The 16,700-nt window shown below is 35.0% G+C and overlaps 1 protein-coding gene across 12 annotated transcripts in view; it reads left to right on the top strand.

Annotated features, from left to right (window-relative positions):
- The first annotated feature begins 1,693 nt into the window (after positions 1-1,693).
- The window catches only part of Stau2 (staufen double-stranded RNA binding protein 2), a 281,161-nt gene continuing 266,154 nt past the window's right edge, over positions 1,694-16,700 (top strand). For 6 of the 12 annotated variants that reach the window (XR_007340579.1, XM_048783065.1, XM_048783060.1 and 3 more), the window contains exons 1-2: positions 2,590-2,622; positions 7,446-7,560. Coding sequence is in view for 8 of the 12 variants with exons in the window: in XM_048783065.1 (XP_048639022.1) it covers positions 2,605-2,622; positions 7,446-7,560 (133 nt within the window). In the remaining 4 variants the exon portion in view is untranslated. Of the gene's footprint in view, positions 1,763-2,553; positions 2,623-7,445; positions 7,561-16,331; positions 16,415-16,700 lie in introns of those variants that run through there. The other 6 variants (XM_048783067.1, XM_048783063.1, XM_015485870.2 and 3 more) reach the window with 5 other exon arrangements.

Raw genomic sequence — 16,700 nt, 5'->3', positions numbered from 1 at the left:
TTCCTAAGGGCAGCTCACAGTATTGCATCTGGCTTTCCTCAGAGCAAACAAGTGAGAGATTAAGAGAAGGCGACATCAGTCTTTTTATAACCTAATCTTAGAAGTGGTATCTCATTATTTCTGTTCTATTTGTTAAAAGCCTCCTATCACAAAGACTTCAATTTGTTTTTTAAAGACTTAAAAAAAAAAGACTCAAAGATACATAAAATAATTTGATCAAGAAGGAGGTAATCTCCTGAAGAATTTATACTAAAACTCCAATTCACTCAAATTTAGACCTTGTACTTTTTCTGTAGCGTCCCAATCCCTTGGAAAATGTGAAAGAAAAGAAATAATACAGATGCTGAGGACGTTATTGTAAGAAACATTAAATGTTTTCAGAGTTGATTTGAATTGACTTTGGTTTGTCATCGTTCTTTTTTTTTTTTTTATAGTTTGATGGCACTTTTTTTGGTGGAGGGGTACTGGGGATTGAATTCAAGGGCATTCAACCACTGTGCTACATCCCCAGCCCTGTTTTGTATTTTATTTAAATACAGGGTCTCACTGAGTTGCTTAGCACCTAACTTTTTGCTGAGGTTGGCTTTGAACTCTACATCCTCCTCCTGCAGCCTTTCGAGCTGGTGGGATTATAGGCGTGCAACACTGCACCTGAATTGTTGGCATATTTTTAATACAAGCATTAAATGGATTAAATGGGGCCTTCCAAGAAACTGAGACAATGCAACGATTCTGCCCCCCTTCAAACCCTAGTTCTTGCAGTCAAGTCAGAAAGATTTCAGACTTGTTGCTCAGAATAGCAGCAATGAGTTTATTGAAGGGATAGGAAAAGGGAAAGGGAATATTTTCAAGAGAGTACTGCACTCCAGTTTTACTAGGAATCCCAGAAAAATTTCCAGAGAGTCCTGCCTAGGTTCACCTCTTGAATTTTAAAGATAGTGGGGTTGTCATATATATATTTTTTTATTTTGCTGGGGGTAGGTATTGTAGATTGAATCCAGATAAGCTTTACCACTCAGCTACATCCCTAGTCTTTTTTGAAACAGGGTGTGACTAAGTTGCTAAGGCTGGCCTTGAATTTGTGATCCCCTTGCCTCAACCTCCCAAGTCACTAGGATTATAAGCTTGTGCCATCATTCCTGGCCCAATTTATCTTCCTGAAAAAATGGTAACTAGATACATGAGTGTTTCCTTCTGTGCATGTATATCTATAGAACCTTTGCTTCTGAGGGAAAGTTCAATATTAAAATTTTAAAGCATAAAATTTCTACCCAAATGATGGGATTTAGTCCTTTTTATTTTCCTGTGTTGTTGCTTGATAATTTTGGAAGGGAAAGTGCCTGTAACATAATTTATATTTTATGTTAACCTTTTCCTTTATGAGAGCTTGTGGTTTGTTTGTTTATAAATTTGGTTTTTCTTTCCCTTCTTTAGCATATATCTTTAAATAAAAAGAGATGTACCACATGGAAAGAAATAACAGCCATGGGTGGTTATTAGGTCCAGAAGAAACAAACCCAAATGTAGCAATGGGACAATGATTGTGATGTGATTGATTTTCTAGGAAATTTTATGTAAAATTTTTATTTTTTAATTATTTTTTATAGTGCTGGGGATTGAACCCAGCACCTCATGAATGCTAGGCTAGTGCTCGCTTTACTACACCTTCAGCCCTTTTTTATTTTGACACAGGGTCTTGCTGAGGTACCAGGCTGGCCTTGTGGTTTTCCTGCTTCAGCCTCCTGAGTAACTGGGATTACAGGTGTGCACCACATGTCTAGTGTTTTTTTTTTTTTTTTGCATTGTGTGGAAAACTTTTATTTTGGAGTAAATCCTTTTATCAGCAATAACAGAATAAAAGAGAAATCATTCAATGAATTATTATGTAAAAAGGCACACGTCTAGATTATATGACATTTTAATGTGAATACCATTTTCATATTGATAATAAGGGAAAAACATAAAATATGTAGCTTGGTAATCATATTGTGTATTCTGTAACATATAAGAATACTTGTGTATGTTGCATCTTCTTTAGTATTAATTTATCATAAGTTATCATTGAAGATGGGAACAAAGCTATTTAAAACCTGACTGGAGTGAAGAGAATATACATTAAATATCAGTGAGACTTTTTGGGCTTGTTAACAGTTTTCTTTTTGTGGGGATTGTCTAGAACCATTAGAGACTTTGTTTATCAATCTAGATCTGAGTGCTAGTCATTAGCCATTAGAGACTTTGTTTATCAATCTAGATCTGAATGGTATCCATAAGCCACATGTGTCTATTTAAATTCAAATTAACATTCAGAAATGTTAAATGTTTACTTTCTCAGCTACAACAGTCAAATCAGTCATATTTCAGGTGCCCATTAGCCATGTGGCTAATGGCTACCTAATTGGACAGCACAAGTATAGAACATTTCATTATCATAGAAAGCACTATGCTGATCTGGATCAACTGCATTTTATACTTGATTCTGATCATGTATTTAAAATACTAGTCGTTGAAGTTATCAACTAAGTTGAACTTTATTTCTTCATTTTCATTTTCCAGTTTTTGGAGCCGTGAGGGATACAGCAGTTTGATCATTATTGTCTTAACATGCTTCAAATAAATCAGGTGAGTTTGTGTTAAGGCATTTCATACTTACATGGTGCTTTGGACATAAATTATGGAACATTTTAACTCAGCTCTTCTACAGCCATATCTTGACCACTGCTTTGTCAAACTTTTACATAGTGTATAATCATCATTGGAGATAGTATAGGGCAGGTTTTTTAAGGAAAATAGTTATAGTCCTGAAAATTGATAACTTCTGAGTGTATAGAGTGAAAGTTTGTCTGTTCTTGATGTCACACTCTCCAGGACTTGGTGTGTTAAGAATACTTCTGATACACCTTCAGTAGCTGGCAGTTCTGCAGACTCAGCATTTCTAGAGACAAATTGTATAAATTAGTTGTATCAGTGTGTTAAAAAAAGGTTCATTTTCTAGGACATTGAAAAAGCTAGAAGGAAGTGTTCTGCTAAATAAATAGCAGCATATAATACCTTAAACTAACTGAAAGGAGTATTTTTCTTAGGTTTTGGCATTTTCCCAATAATTTTATACATTTAATTTTTACCTTTTCTGAACAAACAAAACATTGTGTCATAACTATGTTACAAAATACTTCAATTTTTTTTGTTTCCAAATCAACAGAGAAGTAAATTGGTTTTCTGTGATTTGAGAAAGTAATCCTGACTGCCCTCCCCACCCTGAAGTCTCACTCACCTTGCCTAAGAAATTTATGGTTCTTGTACATCAAATACCATCTCCAAGCCAGTGATTTCTAAGTTTGTACCTGCTCTAGGCCTTGTTTCTAAGCTCCAGACACTTGTAATAGTTATCAATTTGCTCGCTTAAATTGGATGTCTTTACATATCTCAGATTTGACATATTTCTGAGAAATAATCTACACGCTTCAGTTATACTTGGTTGTTTTAGTTCCGACATTGGGTAAGGTCATTCTGGCTTCAGGGACTTTGCACAGATTTCTTCTTTCTGTACCTCTCTTTTCCTCCCCTATATTTGGCTTACTCAACTCCAGGCCTAGAATATGCTCTCTTAGAACTTTGCCCTTTTATTTAATGGCATTTTGACATTTGCAGTTATAGTCAAATATGAAATTTCAGTTGTCCCTTCACACTCATGGGTATTATATTTGTGGATTTAACTAACACAGGTTGAAAATATTTGGAAAAAAATTTGCATCTATTAGACTTTTTTTTTTGTCATTGTTTCCTAAACAATAGAGTATAACAACTATGTATATAGTATTTACATTGTGTTAGGTATTTTAAGTAATCTAAAGTGATTTAACATATACAGGAGAATGTGCATTGGTCATATGCAAATATTATGACATTTTTATACAAGGGGCTTGAGCATTCACAGATTCTGGTATCTGAAGGGCATTTTGGAATCAATTCCCTATATGGAGGGATTACTGTAGTTGTTTAATAACTGTCTCCCTTGCTAGATAGTATACTCTATGAAGACAGTGATTTTGTATGTTTACTCTTGTATTCCCTGGTCCTAGAATGATGTAAATGGTTTTCAAATATTTGTTGGATGAGAGGACGAATGGTGCTAGGGTTATCATAAAGGAAAAGAGAGCTCTGTTCTTTTCAGTAATAACCGCATAATTGTGTGGTCTAAAATTTTTGTATTTTATGATGCTTTCATTATATAAATGTCATTAACATAAGATCTCCTTTATGCAAAGTTGTTCTGTTTTCCCCCCTTTGGTAGTGGGGATTGACCCAAGGTGCTTTACCACTGAGCTATATCCCCAACCCTTTTTATTTTTTATTTTGAGACAGGTTCTCACTAAGTTGCTTAGGGCCTTGCTAAATTGCTAAGGCTGGCTTTGAACTTTCGATCTTCCTGCCTCAGCCTCCCAAGTTGCTGGGATTATAGGCATGTGCCACTGTACCTGGTGCAAAAAAAAAAAAAAATTGTTTTTTTTCTCCTATAACAAATTTTTCTTGTGCAACAAAAATTGCTTTCATCAAAGACATTTCTAATAGAGGCTTAAATAGATGTTATTGTTATTGTTATTGTTACTGTACTTGGTACTTCCTATACCCTGGCGTCTGCTATCAAATTCCATTTGAAGCATCAGTCTTGCTGATACTTGTCTTGCACATGGTGTTGTAGGTGTGAAGTTGTCATTAAATGACTTTCTGTGGATGCCTGCTATTAATTATATGGGTATAATTAGAATAATTTGCTTCATGTTCTTGTATAGATAGGTAGAAATGATCATTCACTTTATGCCAGCCAAGTTTAGTAGAAATTATAGTTTGTGGGTTAGTACTGAGGATTTACTAACTTTTTACATTGCAGTTCATGTTGAATTGGACATTGTACACAATTCCTAGGCAACGTTTAGCATGGCCACAAGCAATTTCCTGGGCTTTGGCTAGAAACTATACACAGTACTTAGCTTACAAAAGACAAGCATTGCTAGAGTCAATTAAGATCCCATTCTTGTTACTAAATTTCATCCCTCAAAATGTTTCATGTCTGAGGGAAAGAGTTAACATAATTGAGAATAGTAGAAGCTATTGTAAAGATTTTATCTTTAGCCACACCTAAATTTGAATTCCTAAATTTATGAATGATTTTTATCTTTTATTTTCATGGTGATTGCTTTCTCATGGAAAGTAAGATTCACAAGTTAAAAGTAAAAAGAGATGGCAAGAAGATTTAAGCTGATCTTAAACTAGAAATAATTTTGCTTTTTATTATGAGATTTTCAACACTCTCTCTAGGATTGATTCTAAATTTTTAGAATTAAAAAATTAGGGAGCTCTTTTTGTTTTCTTAAAATGCTTGAATAACTACACGCTTTTCTTGTCCTTACAGATTCTTCCACATATCTTCCTAAAACTAATTAAAAAATGGGCTATACTAAGATTCTGGATTATACTAAGATACTGGATTATCTGATATTTTGTTTGATATTAACTCTGACATTATGGAATATTGGGGTGTTTTACACTGTGTCATAATGGTTTTTTTACCTTTAAATTGTGATCTTCATTTTGCTTTTTTAAAAGAATATGTGTTGTTATCTGTGTGTAACCCATGATTACCATAGAAAAATTAGGTGATCTAGGTAAGCAAAAAGCCACAAACAAATCAAAACACACACACACACACACACACACACACATACACATTCCACTTTTACAGAGAGAATGACTGCTAACATTTTGGAATGTATACCTCTTTTCTATGCAGTTATGTTTTTGTGTGAATATGTTATATTTAAAAACTGGTATTATATAATATATAATATTCTGAAGTGATTTACTAATATGTTTTGTTTGGAAATACTAAAATTTGTTTAACCAAGCCCTCATTGTTGGACAGATTTTTATGTTTCCAAGAGGAAACACAGTGAAGATTTTAAATATACTTCTTTTTTCCCCCCAGTTATTATAAGTAATTCTAAAATGAAATACTGTACAAAGGAGTCTTAAGAATTTTTTAAAATATTTTTTAGGGGACTGGAATTGTGGCTTAGTGGTAGAGCACTTCCTTGGCATGTGTGAGGCACTGGGTTCCATCCTCAGCACCACTTATAAATAAAAAACTATAAAAAATATTTTTATAGTTGTCGATGGGTCTTTTATTTTATTCATTTATTTTTACATGGTGTTGAGAACTAAACCCGGTACCTAACACATGCTAGACAAGTGCTGTACCACTGAGCTACAACCCCAACCCTGGGTCTATGAATTTTAAAGTTACTTGATGCACAAATACCAAAAATAAAAATTTACTTACTATGATGTTTCAGTCTTTGCCAATATCTGACAAAAAATGGTATTTTAGTTTGCATTTCTGAGATTTGTGTATGTTTGTTTTTTTGCTTTGTTTTTTTGTGAATTGCTTGTAGGTATCCACTATCATCTTTTCTTTTCATTTGAAAATGATATTCTTTGGGTTATATTCTTTGAGAATTTTTTGAGCTGTTATTTATAATTATTACTTCCCTTTTTTAGTTAATTATTCAACAGATAACTAATGGAAATCTATTAGTTTCCAGGGTACTACAGTAGATGGAGGTTTGGTATATTTTGGCCTTTCTTTGAGTCCCTAGGGAAAGGGAACTCATTTTAATATTAAGTTGCAGCAAATGCAAATTAAGAAAGCACATGTGCTATAAAATAATATTTTAAAATGAGTGGCTGAGGGGCTGGGGATGTGGCTCAAGCGGTAGCGCACTCGCCTGGCATGCGTGCAGCCCGGGTTCGATCCTTAGCACCACATACAAACAAAGATGTTGTGTCCGCCGAAAACTAAAAAATAAATATTAAAAAAAAATTCTCTCTCTCTCTCTCAAAAAAAAAAAAAAATGAGTGGCTGAAATAGGGCCACTTTTTTTGGACTAGCTGGTGAGGCAGACTAGACAGGTCAGTGATCCTAAGGGATTGGAGAAGTCTATAATTAGGCAGTTGTAGAATTGGGAGGGCCCAGCAGCCGAGAATTTATAGAGGTCTAAGTGGTCTAATAGTTCCTTTTAACAAAGTTTGGTAGTAGATGCTGGGAAAATGGAAACCAAGAGGAAACTTTAAGGTCTGCTAAAGTGAAATGGGAGGACAGGCAGGACAAAACAGAATTTCAGTTTCAGAGGAGTAGAGGGGCCCTGCAGGGCAACAGGGAGCCAGATGTAGGAAATATAAAATTGTTATTATACTATGAAGCATAAAGCCAGATTGTGATTATCAAGAAAGTAAAGACCTAGAATTTAAGAGTAATGTCTTTCTCACATGCTTGTTGTAATGAGCAATTGAATTAGCAAAGCCAAAATGTTTAGCACTGGTCCTGTTATTACTGCTACTGCTGTTAATTTTTCTGTTAATGTTGCTGTTGCTGCCTGTTTTTGGAGACTGAAGGACTTGGAAGGCAGAGAGCAGACATTCAAGGGAGGTCATTGAATACTCGGAGGAATGAGCCACTTGGGCCCAGATTGGCTTCAGGTACCCTCCTGTTTCTTGACGTAGGTACGAGGAACTCTATTCTTTCTTGTAAAAATTACTGCTACTTACTTCTTTTTCTTTCTTTCTTTCTCTCTCTCTCTCTCTCTCTCTCTCTCTCTCTTTCTTTCTAAATTGTGATGGACCTTTATTTTATCAATCTATCTCTCTATCTACAGTGCTGGGAATCCAACTTATTGGTTCACACATGCAAGGCAAATGCTCTACCTCTGAGCTATGACCCCAGCCCTACTACTGACTCTTAGTTCTATTTTTCTTCAATTCTTGGTGAGAAGTACTTTCTACAGTCTGTCCATCTTTCCTCATAGTCATAGAATAAGATCTGCAGTTAGGGGATAAGAAAAATAGAAACATAAGGAGATTAAAAAGTATAAGAAGTATGTTTTCTTTCCCCTATGCTGCCAGTGAAAGGAACTGTATTTATTCTATGTGTAGTCAGCTTCCAGGAATGTTATCCAGTGATCCCTGCATCAGAATATTTATACCCTTGTGTTATCACCTGGCACATTATACTGGGGTTGGTCTGTGTGATCAAAAGAGCATGGCAGAGTGATGGATCATTTTTTAGGATAGATTATTTATAAAATACATTGTGGCTTTTGCATTTTTTTCTCTTGTACTCTATTCCCTTTTTTCTCTCTCTTGCCTTCTCTCATTTGCTTGCTCTCTCTCTGTCTGTCTCCCTCCCCTTCCCTCCCTCTCCCTCTCCCTCCCCACCCCTTCTCTCTCAGATTGCTTATTCTGAGATTAGTTAGCTGCCATGTTGTGAACAGCCCAATGGAAAGAGCCATGTCATGAGAAATTGGGTCCTGCCAACAACTAAAGGAACTGAGGCCTCTAGCCAACAGCATGTAAACAAGCCTTCTTGGAAGCCAACTCTTCCCAACTAGTCAAGCTTGTAGTCCTAGACTACTGCCCCATTGACACCTTTACTGCAGTCTCATGAGATACGTTGAGCCAGAACTATCCAGCTTAGCTGCCCTGTGATTGCTAGCTCTTAGAAACTATCTGGAAAAAACTCCCAACAACTGTTTTATAAAGAGGCTAAGTTGGGGCAATTTGCTGTGCAGCAAAAAATGCTCTTTCACCTTAAACAACTTAAGAACATATAAAATATGTAAACAGTGGTTTTTTTAGACATTGATTGACAGGCAGCACCAGACTGTGATCCCTGAGAGAAAGGAAATTAATGAGGTTCAGCCCTTTTATTGGACCAACTTACAGAAGAACCCAAAGGTAATTTTACTGGCTTCATTGCAAGGAGGTGGAACCAAAACAGAACCCAGCAATCTTGTCAAGATAAGTAGAAAACAGTAAGAAATTGGGAAGGCCAAGGTGTGGTTAGAATTACAGGACAGGAAAGAAGAAGAAGAAGAAGAGGAAGAAGAAGAAGAAGAAGAAGAAGAAGAAGAAGAAGAAAAGAACTGCAGGGCAGAGTACCAGTGAAAAAGATGCACTGTGTGTGTGTGGGTGGTGGTGGTGGTGGGGTACGCACAATGAGAGCACACACTAAAAAGCCAGTGTATGAGCATCCTGGAGCATCCTGGAGAACCTGCAGAGGGTTCTCCTGGAGTCTGGCTGTGTCTGATTTGTAGATGCTTGATAGGACCTACCTGACACTGGAGAAAATAGTAATACAAAGCAGTAAGAAAAACAATTTCTAGAATTTACACAAGGCTAGAAATAGTGTTCTCACAGCCCAGGTTGAAAGACGTTGTATGGCGGGCCCTGAAGACTCCAAGTGATTTCAGGTAACTTAACTATGCACCAAAACCCTAGAGGAATACAATACAATTCAGAATCTGAATCTAACAATGTCAAATTCACAGTTATTGTCATTTAATACAAAATAAAAATGTTTGCCTCATGTTTAGTAATGAATAAAACTTTCATAGAAGATCAGTAAGGAAAGGGAAGATTCAAACAATAGTATAAACCAGCTAGGCCTAACAGACATTCTAAAAATATCAAGCACAGCCACATACCCATTTTTCTCAAGTACATTTGAAATATTTGCCACAAAGCACATTTCAGTAAATTTAAAAAGATTGAAATAATAAAAAGTATGTTCTCCAGGGACAGTGAAATGAAGTTAGAAATGAAGTCAGTGAATGGAAAGAATATTAGAAAATTTAGAAAATTTAAAATTCGGTCAGCCTTCCATATTTGTATGTTCTGTATTTGTGGAATCAATCAAGTGCAGATTGAAAACATTTAGGGAAAAAAATTGCATCTGTATGGAACATGTACAGATTTTTCCCCTAGTTCCTTAAATAATACAGTGTAACAATTGTTTACATAGAATATGTATTTTATTAGATATTATAAGTAATAAGTAGATGATTCAAATTATATGGAAGGACTTACATAGGCTATGTGCAAATACTCTTGTCATTTTATTTATTTGGTACTGGGTATTGAACCCAGGGGCACTTAACCACTGAGCCATATCCCCAGCCCTTTTTTGTATTTTATTTAGGGACAGGGTCTTGCTGAGTTGCTTAGGTCCTCTTTAAGTTGCTGAAGCTGGCTTTGAACTCAAGATACTCCTGCCTCAGCCTCCTCAGCTGCTGGGATTAAAGGCGTATGCCATCACACCCACTTACTCTGCCATTTTATATAAGGGAATTGAACATTCTAAGATTTTGGTATCCTTTAGGGGTCCTGAAACCAGTCTCTCAAGGATATCAAAGGATTACTATATGCAGAAATTAAACACATTCTTAAACAATAGGTCAAAGTAAAAATACCACAGGGGAAATTAGAAAATACTTGTAGACAAAAATTTAATAAAAAATTACTTGTTTGATGCAGTGAAAACATGCTCAGAGGGACATTAATAGTAGTAAATATTTACATTTAGAAAAGGAAGATCTTAGCCAGGCCTGGTGGCACAGGTCTATAATCCCAGAAACTCAGGAGGCTGAGGCAGGAAGATTGCATTCAAGGCCAGCCTCAGCAATTTATCATGACCCTAGTGAATCTAAAAAACAGCAACCCTCAAAAAACTCCATTAAAGCTAATAAACAAATTGAGCAAATGTGTAGGTAAAAGATAGATACAAAAGAAATAGTTGTGTTTCTGTATACCAGAAAGGAACAATCAAAGAAGGAAATTAAATAAGAGTTCCATTATAAGTAACATCCAAAAGCAAAAGGAGTACACTCCTTTAGGAAATATGCATGCACTCAAAAGTAGAAAATGTTGTTGAAATAAATTAAAAGGAGATCTAGGTAAGTGGAAGGACATACTGTATTCATGGATTTGAAGATTTAGTATTGTTAAGATGGCATTACTATCCAAAGCAAGTTATAGGTGCATTGCAATTTTTATCAAAATTCTAATGACCTTTTTTGCAAAAATGGAGAAGCTGATCTTCAAACTCATGGATTCCAAAAGGCCCAAGTAGTAAAAACAACCTTGAAAAAGAAGAAGAAAGGTGGAGAACATATATTTCCCAGTTTCAAAACTTACAATTAAGCATGGTAGCACATACCTGTAATCCCACCTACTCAGGAGGCTGAGGCAGGAGGATCTCAATTTTAAGGCCAGCAAGACCTGTCTCAATATTAAAAAAAAAAAAGAGTGTTATAAATGTAGCTCAGTGTTAGAGTCCTTGCCTAGCAAGCATGAAGCCCTGGGTTCAATTCCCAGTACTCCCTCTCTCTACCCTTCTGAAAAAGGAAAAAATACTTACTACAAAGCTATAATAATCAAAACAGTGTAATACTAGTGATATAAATATAAATGCATACACAGTCACAGCCACACACCAATAGAGTATCATTGAGGGTACAGAAATAAACCTATTCATCTGTATGCGATTTATTTTTGATAGTTGCAGGACCATTCAATGGGGAAAGAATAATTTTTCCAACAAATCATTCTGATACAACTGGAAATACACATGCAAAACCATGAAGTTGGATCCTTGCCTCACACTGTATACAAAAATTAACTCAAAATGGATCTGTGACTTAAATATAAGAACTAAAACTCAACAGCAAAACGATAACCCAACTAAAAAACAAGCAAAAGACTTGAATAGATATTTCTTAAAAGAAGATATACTGGTAGCCAAGATGAACATGATAAGAGATATTCAAAATCATTCATAATCCGAGAAATGTAAATGAAAACCATAGTGAGGTACCACTTCATGCCTACTAGTTTGGCTAGAATCAAGACTCCAGCAATATCAAGTTTTGGTGTAGATGTGGAGAAACTGGAACTCTCATGTTGTGGGTGGGAATATTAAATGGTTTAGCTATTGTGGAAAAGAGTTTGTTTCTCAAACTAAATTGTCATGTAACCCAGATTTTCCACTTTTAGGTATATATACAAAACAATTGAAAACAGGTACTCAAATAAATGTATACATGCATGTTCGTAGTAGTACTATTTTCAATAGAAAAATTATGGAAACAACCCAAATACCCATCAATGGATGAATGGGCATATTTATCTTACCTACATACCATAAAATTTTGCTTAGCTATAGAAAGCAAATGAAGTACTGATACATGCCACAATGTAGAAGAACCTTGCAAATGATTTTAAGTGAAAGAAATCAAACACAAAATGATTCCATTTATATGAAATATCCAGAATATATAATCCATAGATATAGAATGCAGATTGGTGGTTGCCAAGGCCTAAGGGGTAAGGAGGAATGGGGAACAACTGCCTAATGGACATGCAGTTTCCTTTTGGAGTAATAATGTTTTGGAACTAGATATAGGTAGTGGTTGCACAGTATTGTGAATGATCTAAATGTTACTGTATTGTTCACTTGAAATAGATTAATTAGATGTTTTGTTGTTATGTCGATTTTACTTTAATAAAAAATTAAAATGTTTACAAAGAAGAAAGCAGATATTATTCATAGCCAAGATAAATAAATCACTGATTAGAAAGAGATTGGTGATTGATTTAGCAGACAAAGGTGCTGTAAATGTTTAAAAGAGAGGAAAGCAGGAGGAACATGATGTGAAAATAGATAGAAGATACAAAAATATACCCAAAGGCAATTTCTAGAGATTAAGAATGCAGTATCTGAAATTAAAAAATAAATACTGAATGGAATTATAGCCTATTATATATCATTGTTGTATGTAGGACACCTCAAAAAACTAAACAATTTCTCTATTTGAGTTTTTGTATGTGTCCTTTGTATAGGATGATGGGACATAATGGGTTAATAGCAGATAAGCCACTGTAGAAGAAAAGATTAGTGAGCTCGAATTGTGGCTACTTCAAATGATGCATAGGTTGGAAAGACTGAAACAATAGTAGTACATCAGTGAACTGTCGGGTGATGTCAGGTGGTCTGAGATACATGTAAGTAGAATCCCAGTAGAAGGGAGGGCAACAGGCAAACTATTAGAAGAAATAATGATTGAAAATCTTCTATGTTTAGTGAAAACTATAAACCCACAGATCTAAGAAGTCAATGAGCATGAAGTAGAAGAAACATTAAAGATGAAAAACAAGGCTCATCATAATCGAATTTCTGGAAACCAGTGATACTGAAAGAAAATCTTTTGAGGAATCTGAGGTTTAAAAGAAACACTATAAATAGAGAGGTTTTTGTTTTTGCCATCCTGGGAATCAAACCCAGGGCCTCACACATGCCAGGTAAGCACTCTATCCCTGAGCTACACCCCCAACCCTGAACAGAAATACAGATAAAGATTACCACAGAACTTTTCTTAGAAGCTGTGGGCCATAAGAAAGTTGTAGAAGGGGCTGAGGACATACTCTGTTGGTAGAGTGCTTGCCTCGCCTGCACAAGGCCCTGGGTTCAATCTCCAGCAAAAAAAAAAAAAAAAATTTTTTTTTAGTTGTAGATGGACAACAGTACCTTTGTTTTACTTATTTATGTGGTGCTGAGGATCGAACCCAGTGCCCCACACATGCGAGGCAAGTGCTCTACCACTGAGTCACAACCCCAGCCCTGGAGTTACATCTTTAAAGTAATGAAAGAAAAATATTTATTAAATTAGCATTCTATTCCTTTTGAAAATACTTTTCAGAAAGAAGTGACTTTTTCTTGTGTTTTCTTAATTATGTTAAATATACATAACATTTTATCATCATAACCATTCTTTTTTTAAAAATATTTTTTAGTTGTAGTTGGACTACAACTTTATTTATTTATTTTTATGTGGTGCTGAGGATCGAACCCAGGACCTCATATGTGCTAGGCAAGCGCTCTGCCACTGAGCCACAACCCCAGCCCCATCATAACCATTCTTAAGTGTACAGTTCTGTGACGTTAAGTGCATGCATATTTTCCTGCAACCATCAGTATAATTCATTTCTAGACCCTTTTTTCATTTTCTCAACTGGAACATTCTGCCCATTAAACAATTAACTGTTATGATTAACCATTGTAACACCAACTCCTCATTTCCCTACCCCAAGCCTATGACAACTACCACTCTACTTTTTGTCTCTATGAATTCGACTACTCTAAGTACCTTCATACAAACAATCATACAGTTATTTTGTGACTGGCTTAGCTTTTTTTAGCCTAACGTCTTCAAGATTCATTCACATTTTATCATATACCATAATTTTCTTCCTTTTTAAGATTAAATAATATTCTAATATATAATATTCTAATATATATACATGTATATATATATTAGAATATTATTTAGTACACACACACATACCAAATTTGTTCATCCATTCATTTGTTGATGGTCATATTTGGGTTGCTTCCTTATTTTGGTTTGTTGTGAATAATGCTGTGTGAATGTGGATGTATAGATATTTGTTTGAGTCCATTCATAAATTCTTTGTGTACAGAGAAGCTTGAAAACAATGCCCTGTAGTGAGGTAAATAATGTATCAAAACTGACACAGGTGACACAGATGATATTCAAGAAGTCAGAGATACAGATAATACAGAAATATAAATATGAAACTTAAAAAGATGAAAAAATATCTGAGAAGAAAAATATACCAGATGAGATTAAAGGCAAATTTGACATTGCTGGAAAAATGACTAATAAACTTGAAGAAACAGCAAGGAAACCATCCAGAATGAACCACACAGAGGAAAAAAAATAATTTTAAGAATTAGAAAGCATCAGCGAAGTGTAGGGTACCTTCAAACAGCCACATGGATGAGGGATTAAAGTTCCTGAGGGAAGCAGGACACAGATAAGTATGTGTCAGGAAAAAAATGGCTAAAAGCCTTCTAGACTTAATGAAACCAGAAGCCTACAGATCAAAGAAATGAATTCCAAGTGTAAGAAATATAAAATGATACCAAGGTATGTCATTGTCAAATTGCTGAGTGCAATTATTAAAAAGAAAATCTTAAAAGTGGCCAGAGACTTGGTCATGTTATATGCAGAGGAGCAAAGATTAAGATGTAAGCAAGGAGCCAGATGTGGTGGCGCTTGCCTATAATCCCAGCAGCTTGGCAGGCTGAGGCAGGAGGATTGCAAGTTGGCCAGCTTCAGTAACTTGGCAAGGCCCTAAGTGACTTAGAAAGACTGTCTCAAAACACAAATAAAAAGGGCTGAGGCTGAGTGGTGAAGCATCCCTGGGTTCAATCCCTGGTACAAAAAACAAACAAACAAACAAACAAAACTAATGCAAGCAAGGAAACAGTGGAGAAGCATCTTTAAAGTATAGAAAGATGAAAAGTATTAACCTAGAATTCTTTACTGTGAAAACAGATTTCAAAAACAAAGATGAAATAAACAATTTTCAAATACACAAAAGCTGAATGAATGCACCACTAATATACCCCATCTAGAAGAAAATTAAGTTCTCCTTTATTCAGTAGGAAAATAATACTCAGTGCAGATAGCAGATTTTGTGTTCACCCAAAACTAAAAAATAAATATTAAAAAAAATTAAAAAAAACATTGATAAGAGAAATTAAACTGCCTAAATAAATAGAGAATTATGACTGATTCTCATTATTCATGGACTTCTTCTTTGTGAATTGGCTTCCTCATTAAAACTTATTTGTAATCCCCAAATCAATGTTTTTGGTACTTTTGTGGCTGTTTATAGATACTTGCAGAGTGGCAAAGAATTCAAGTCACCTAATGCGCATATGAGGTTGAACAAGTCCACACTCTGTTTTCTTGTTTCAGCTTTCGGATGTAACCAAGTGGCCTTTTCCTGGATTATTTAGTGTCACATTTGTTGCATTTCTGTGCTTCTTGTTTATTTCTTTGTTTCAAATGACTCTCAGGTGTAATTTTTAAGTGCTATATAAGTATTCCTAAACCCAAGAAGGCATATGTTAAGGAGTCTTCATTTAGTCACAATATCTGTGTTGTTGGCTATGAGTTCAGTATTAATCAACCAAACATATATTTATTTGCAAATATATGAAAGTTGTGTGTATGTGTTTATGTAAAGTAGGGGGTCTTTAAACAGAAACACATAAAACACATCATTATCTCAATAATGAAAATTAACCATATCTTTTTCATGGGTTGAAAGACTTGACTTTGTTAAAATGTTGATTGTCACCAAAGTAATCTATAGATTTATACTCCAATCTTTACATGCTGTATTGTCAAAATGGACAAAATAAATTGCAAGTTAAAACCATTTACCATTATACATCTATTACAATGACTGACGTTAAAAAGATGACCATAAACAGTGTTGGTAAGGATACCATATGCTTTTGCAGTGTTTAAATCTCAAGATAGCTTATTGGAAGTTGGAGATTGCAGGCATGACACTTAGGGCCTGCTTTGAATCAGATCCTTGAGCATCTTCTTTCTGTTTTTCAGAATCGTGGTGGCACTGTCAAGACTTTATAAAGGACAAGAGCAATTAGGATTTAAGACATATTATAAACCATTCCCTACTTTTGGTATGACTTTATAAAGTAATAATATTAAAGTTAAACATGCTCATGTGAAAAAAGTAAAAGAATACCGTATATTGAAATAGAAAGTGAGAATATTCCCAATCCCACTTTTTAAATACATGCACCTTTAAAGAAGATAAAGATACAATCAGAATAATTTGTAACTTTTTAAATTCAGCATTTTGCAGTGTTTTCCCATGTCATTCTATAAGCCCTATACCTCTTTTAATCCCTCTCCTCCTCCTCCTCCTCTTCCTCCTCGTCTTCCTTCTCTCTCTCTCTCTCCCCC

The sequence above is a fragment of the Marmota marmota genome, unplaced genomic scaffold (genome assembly GCF_001458135.2).
Source record: "Marmota marmota marmota unplaced genomic scaffold, marMar, whole genome shotgun sequence".
Classification (NCBI taxonomy): domain Eukaryota; kingdom Metazoa; phylum Chordata; class Mammalia; order Rodentia; family Sciuridae; genus Marmota; species Marmota marmota.
This window is presented reverse-complemented; position numbering and strand designations above follow the sequence as displayed.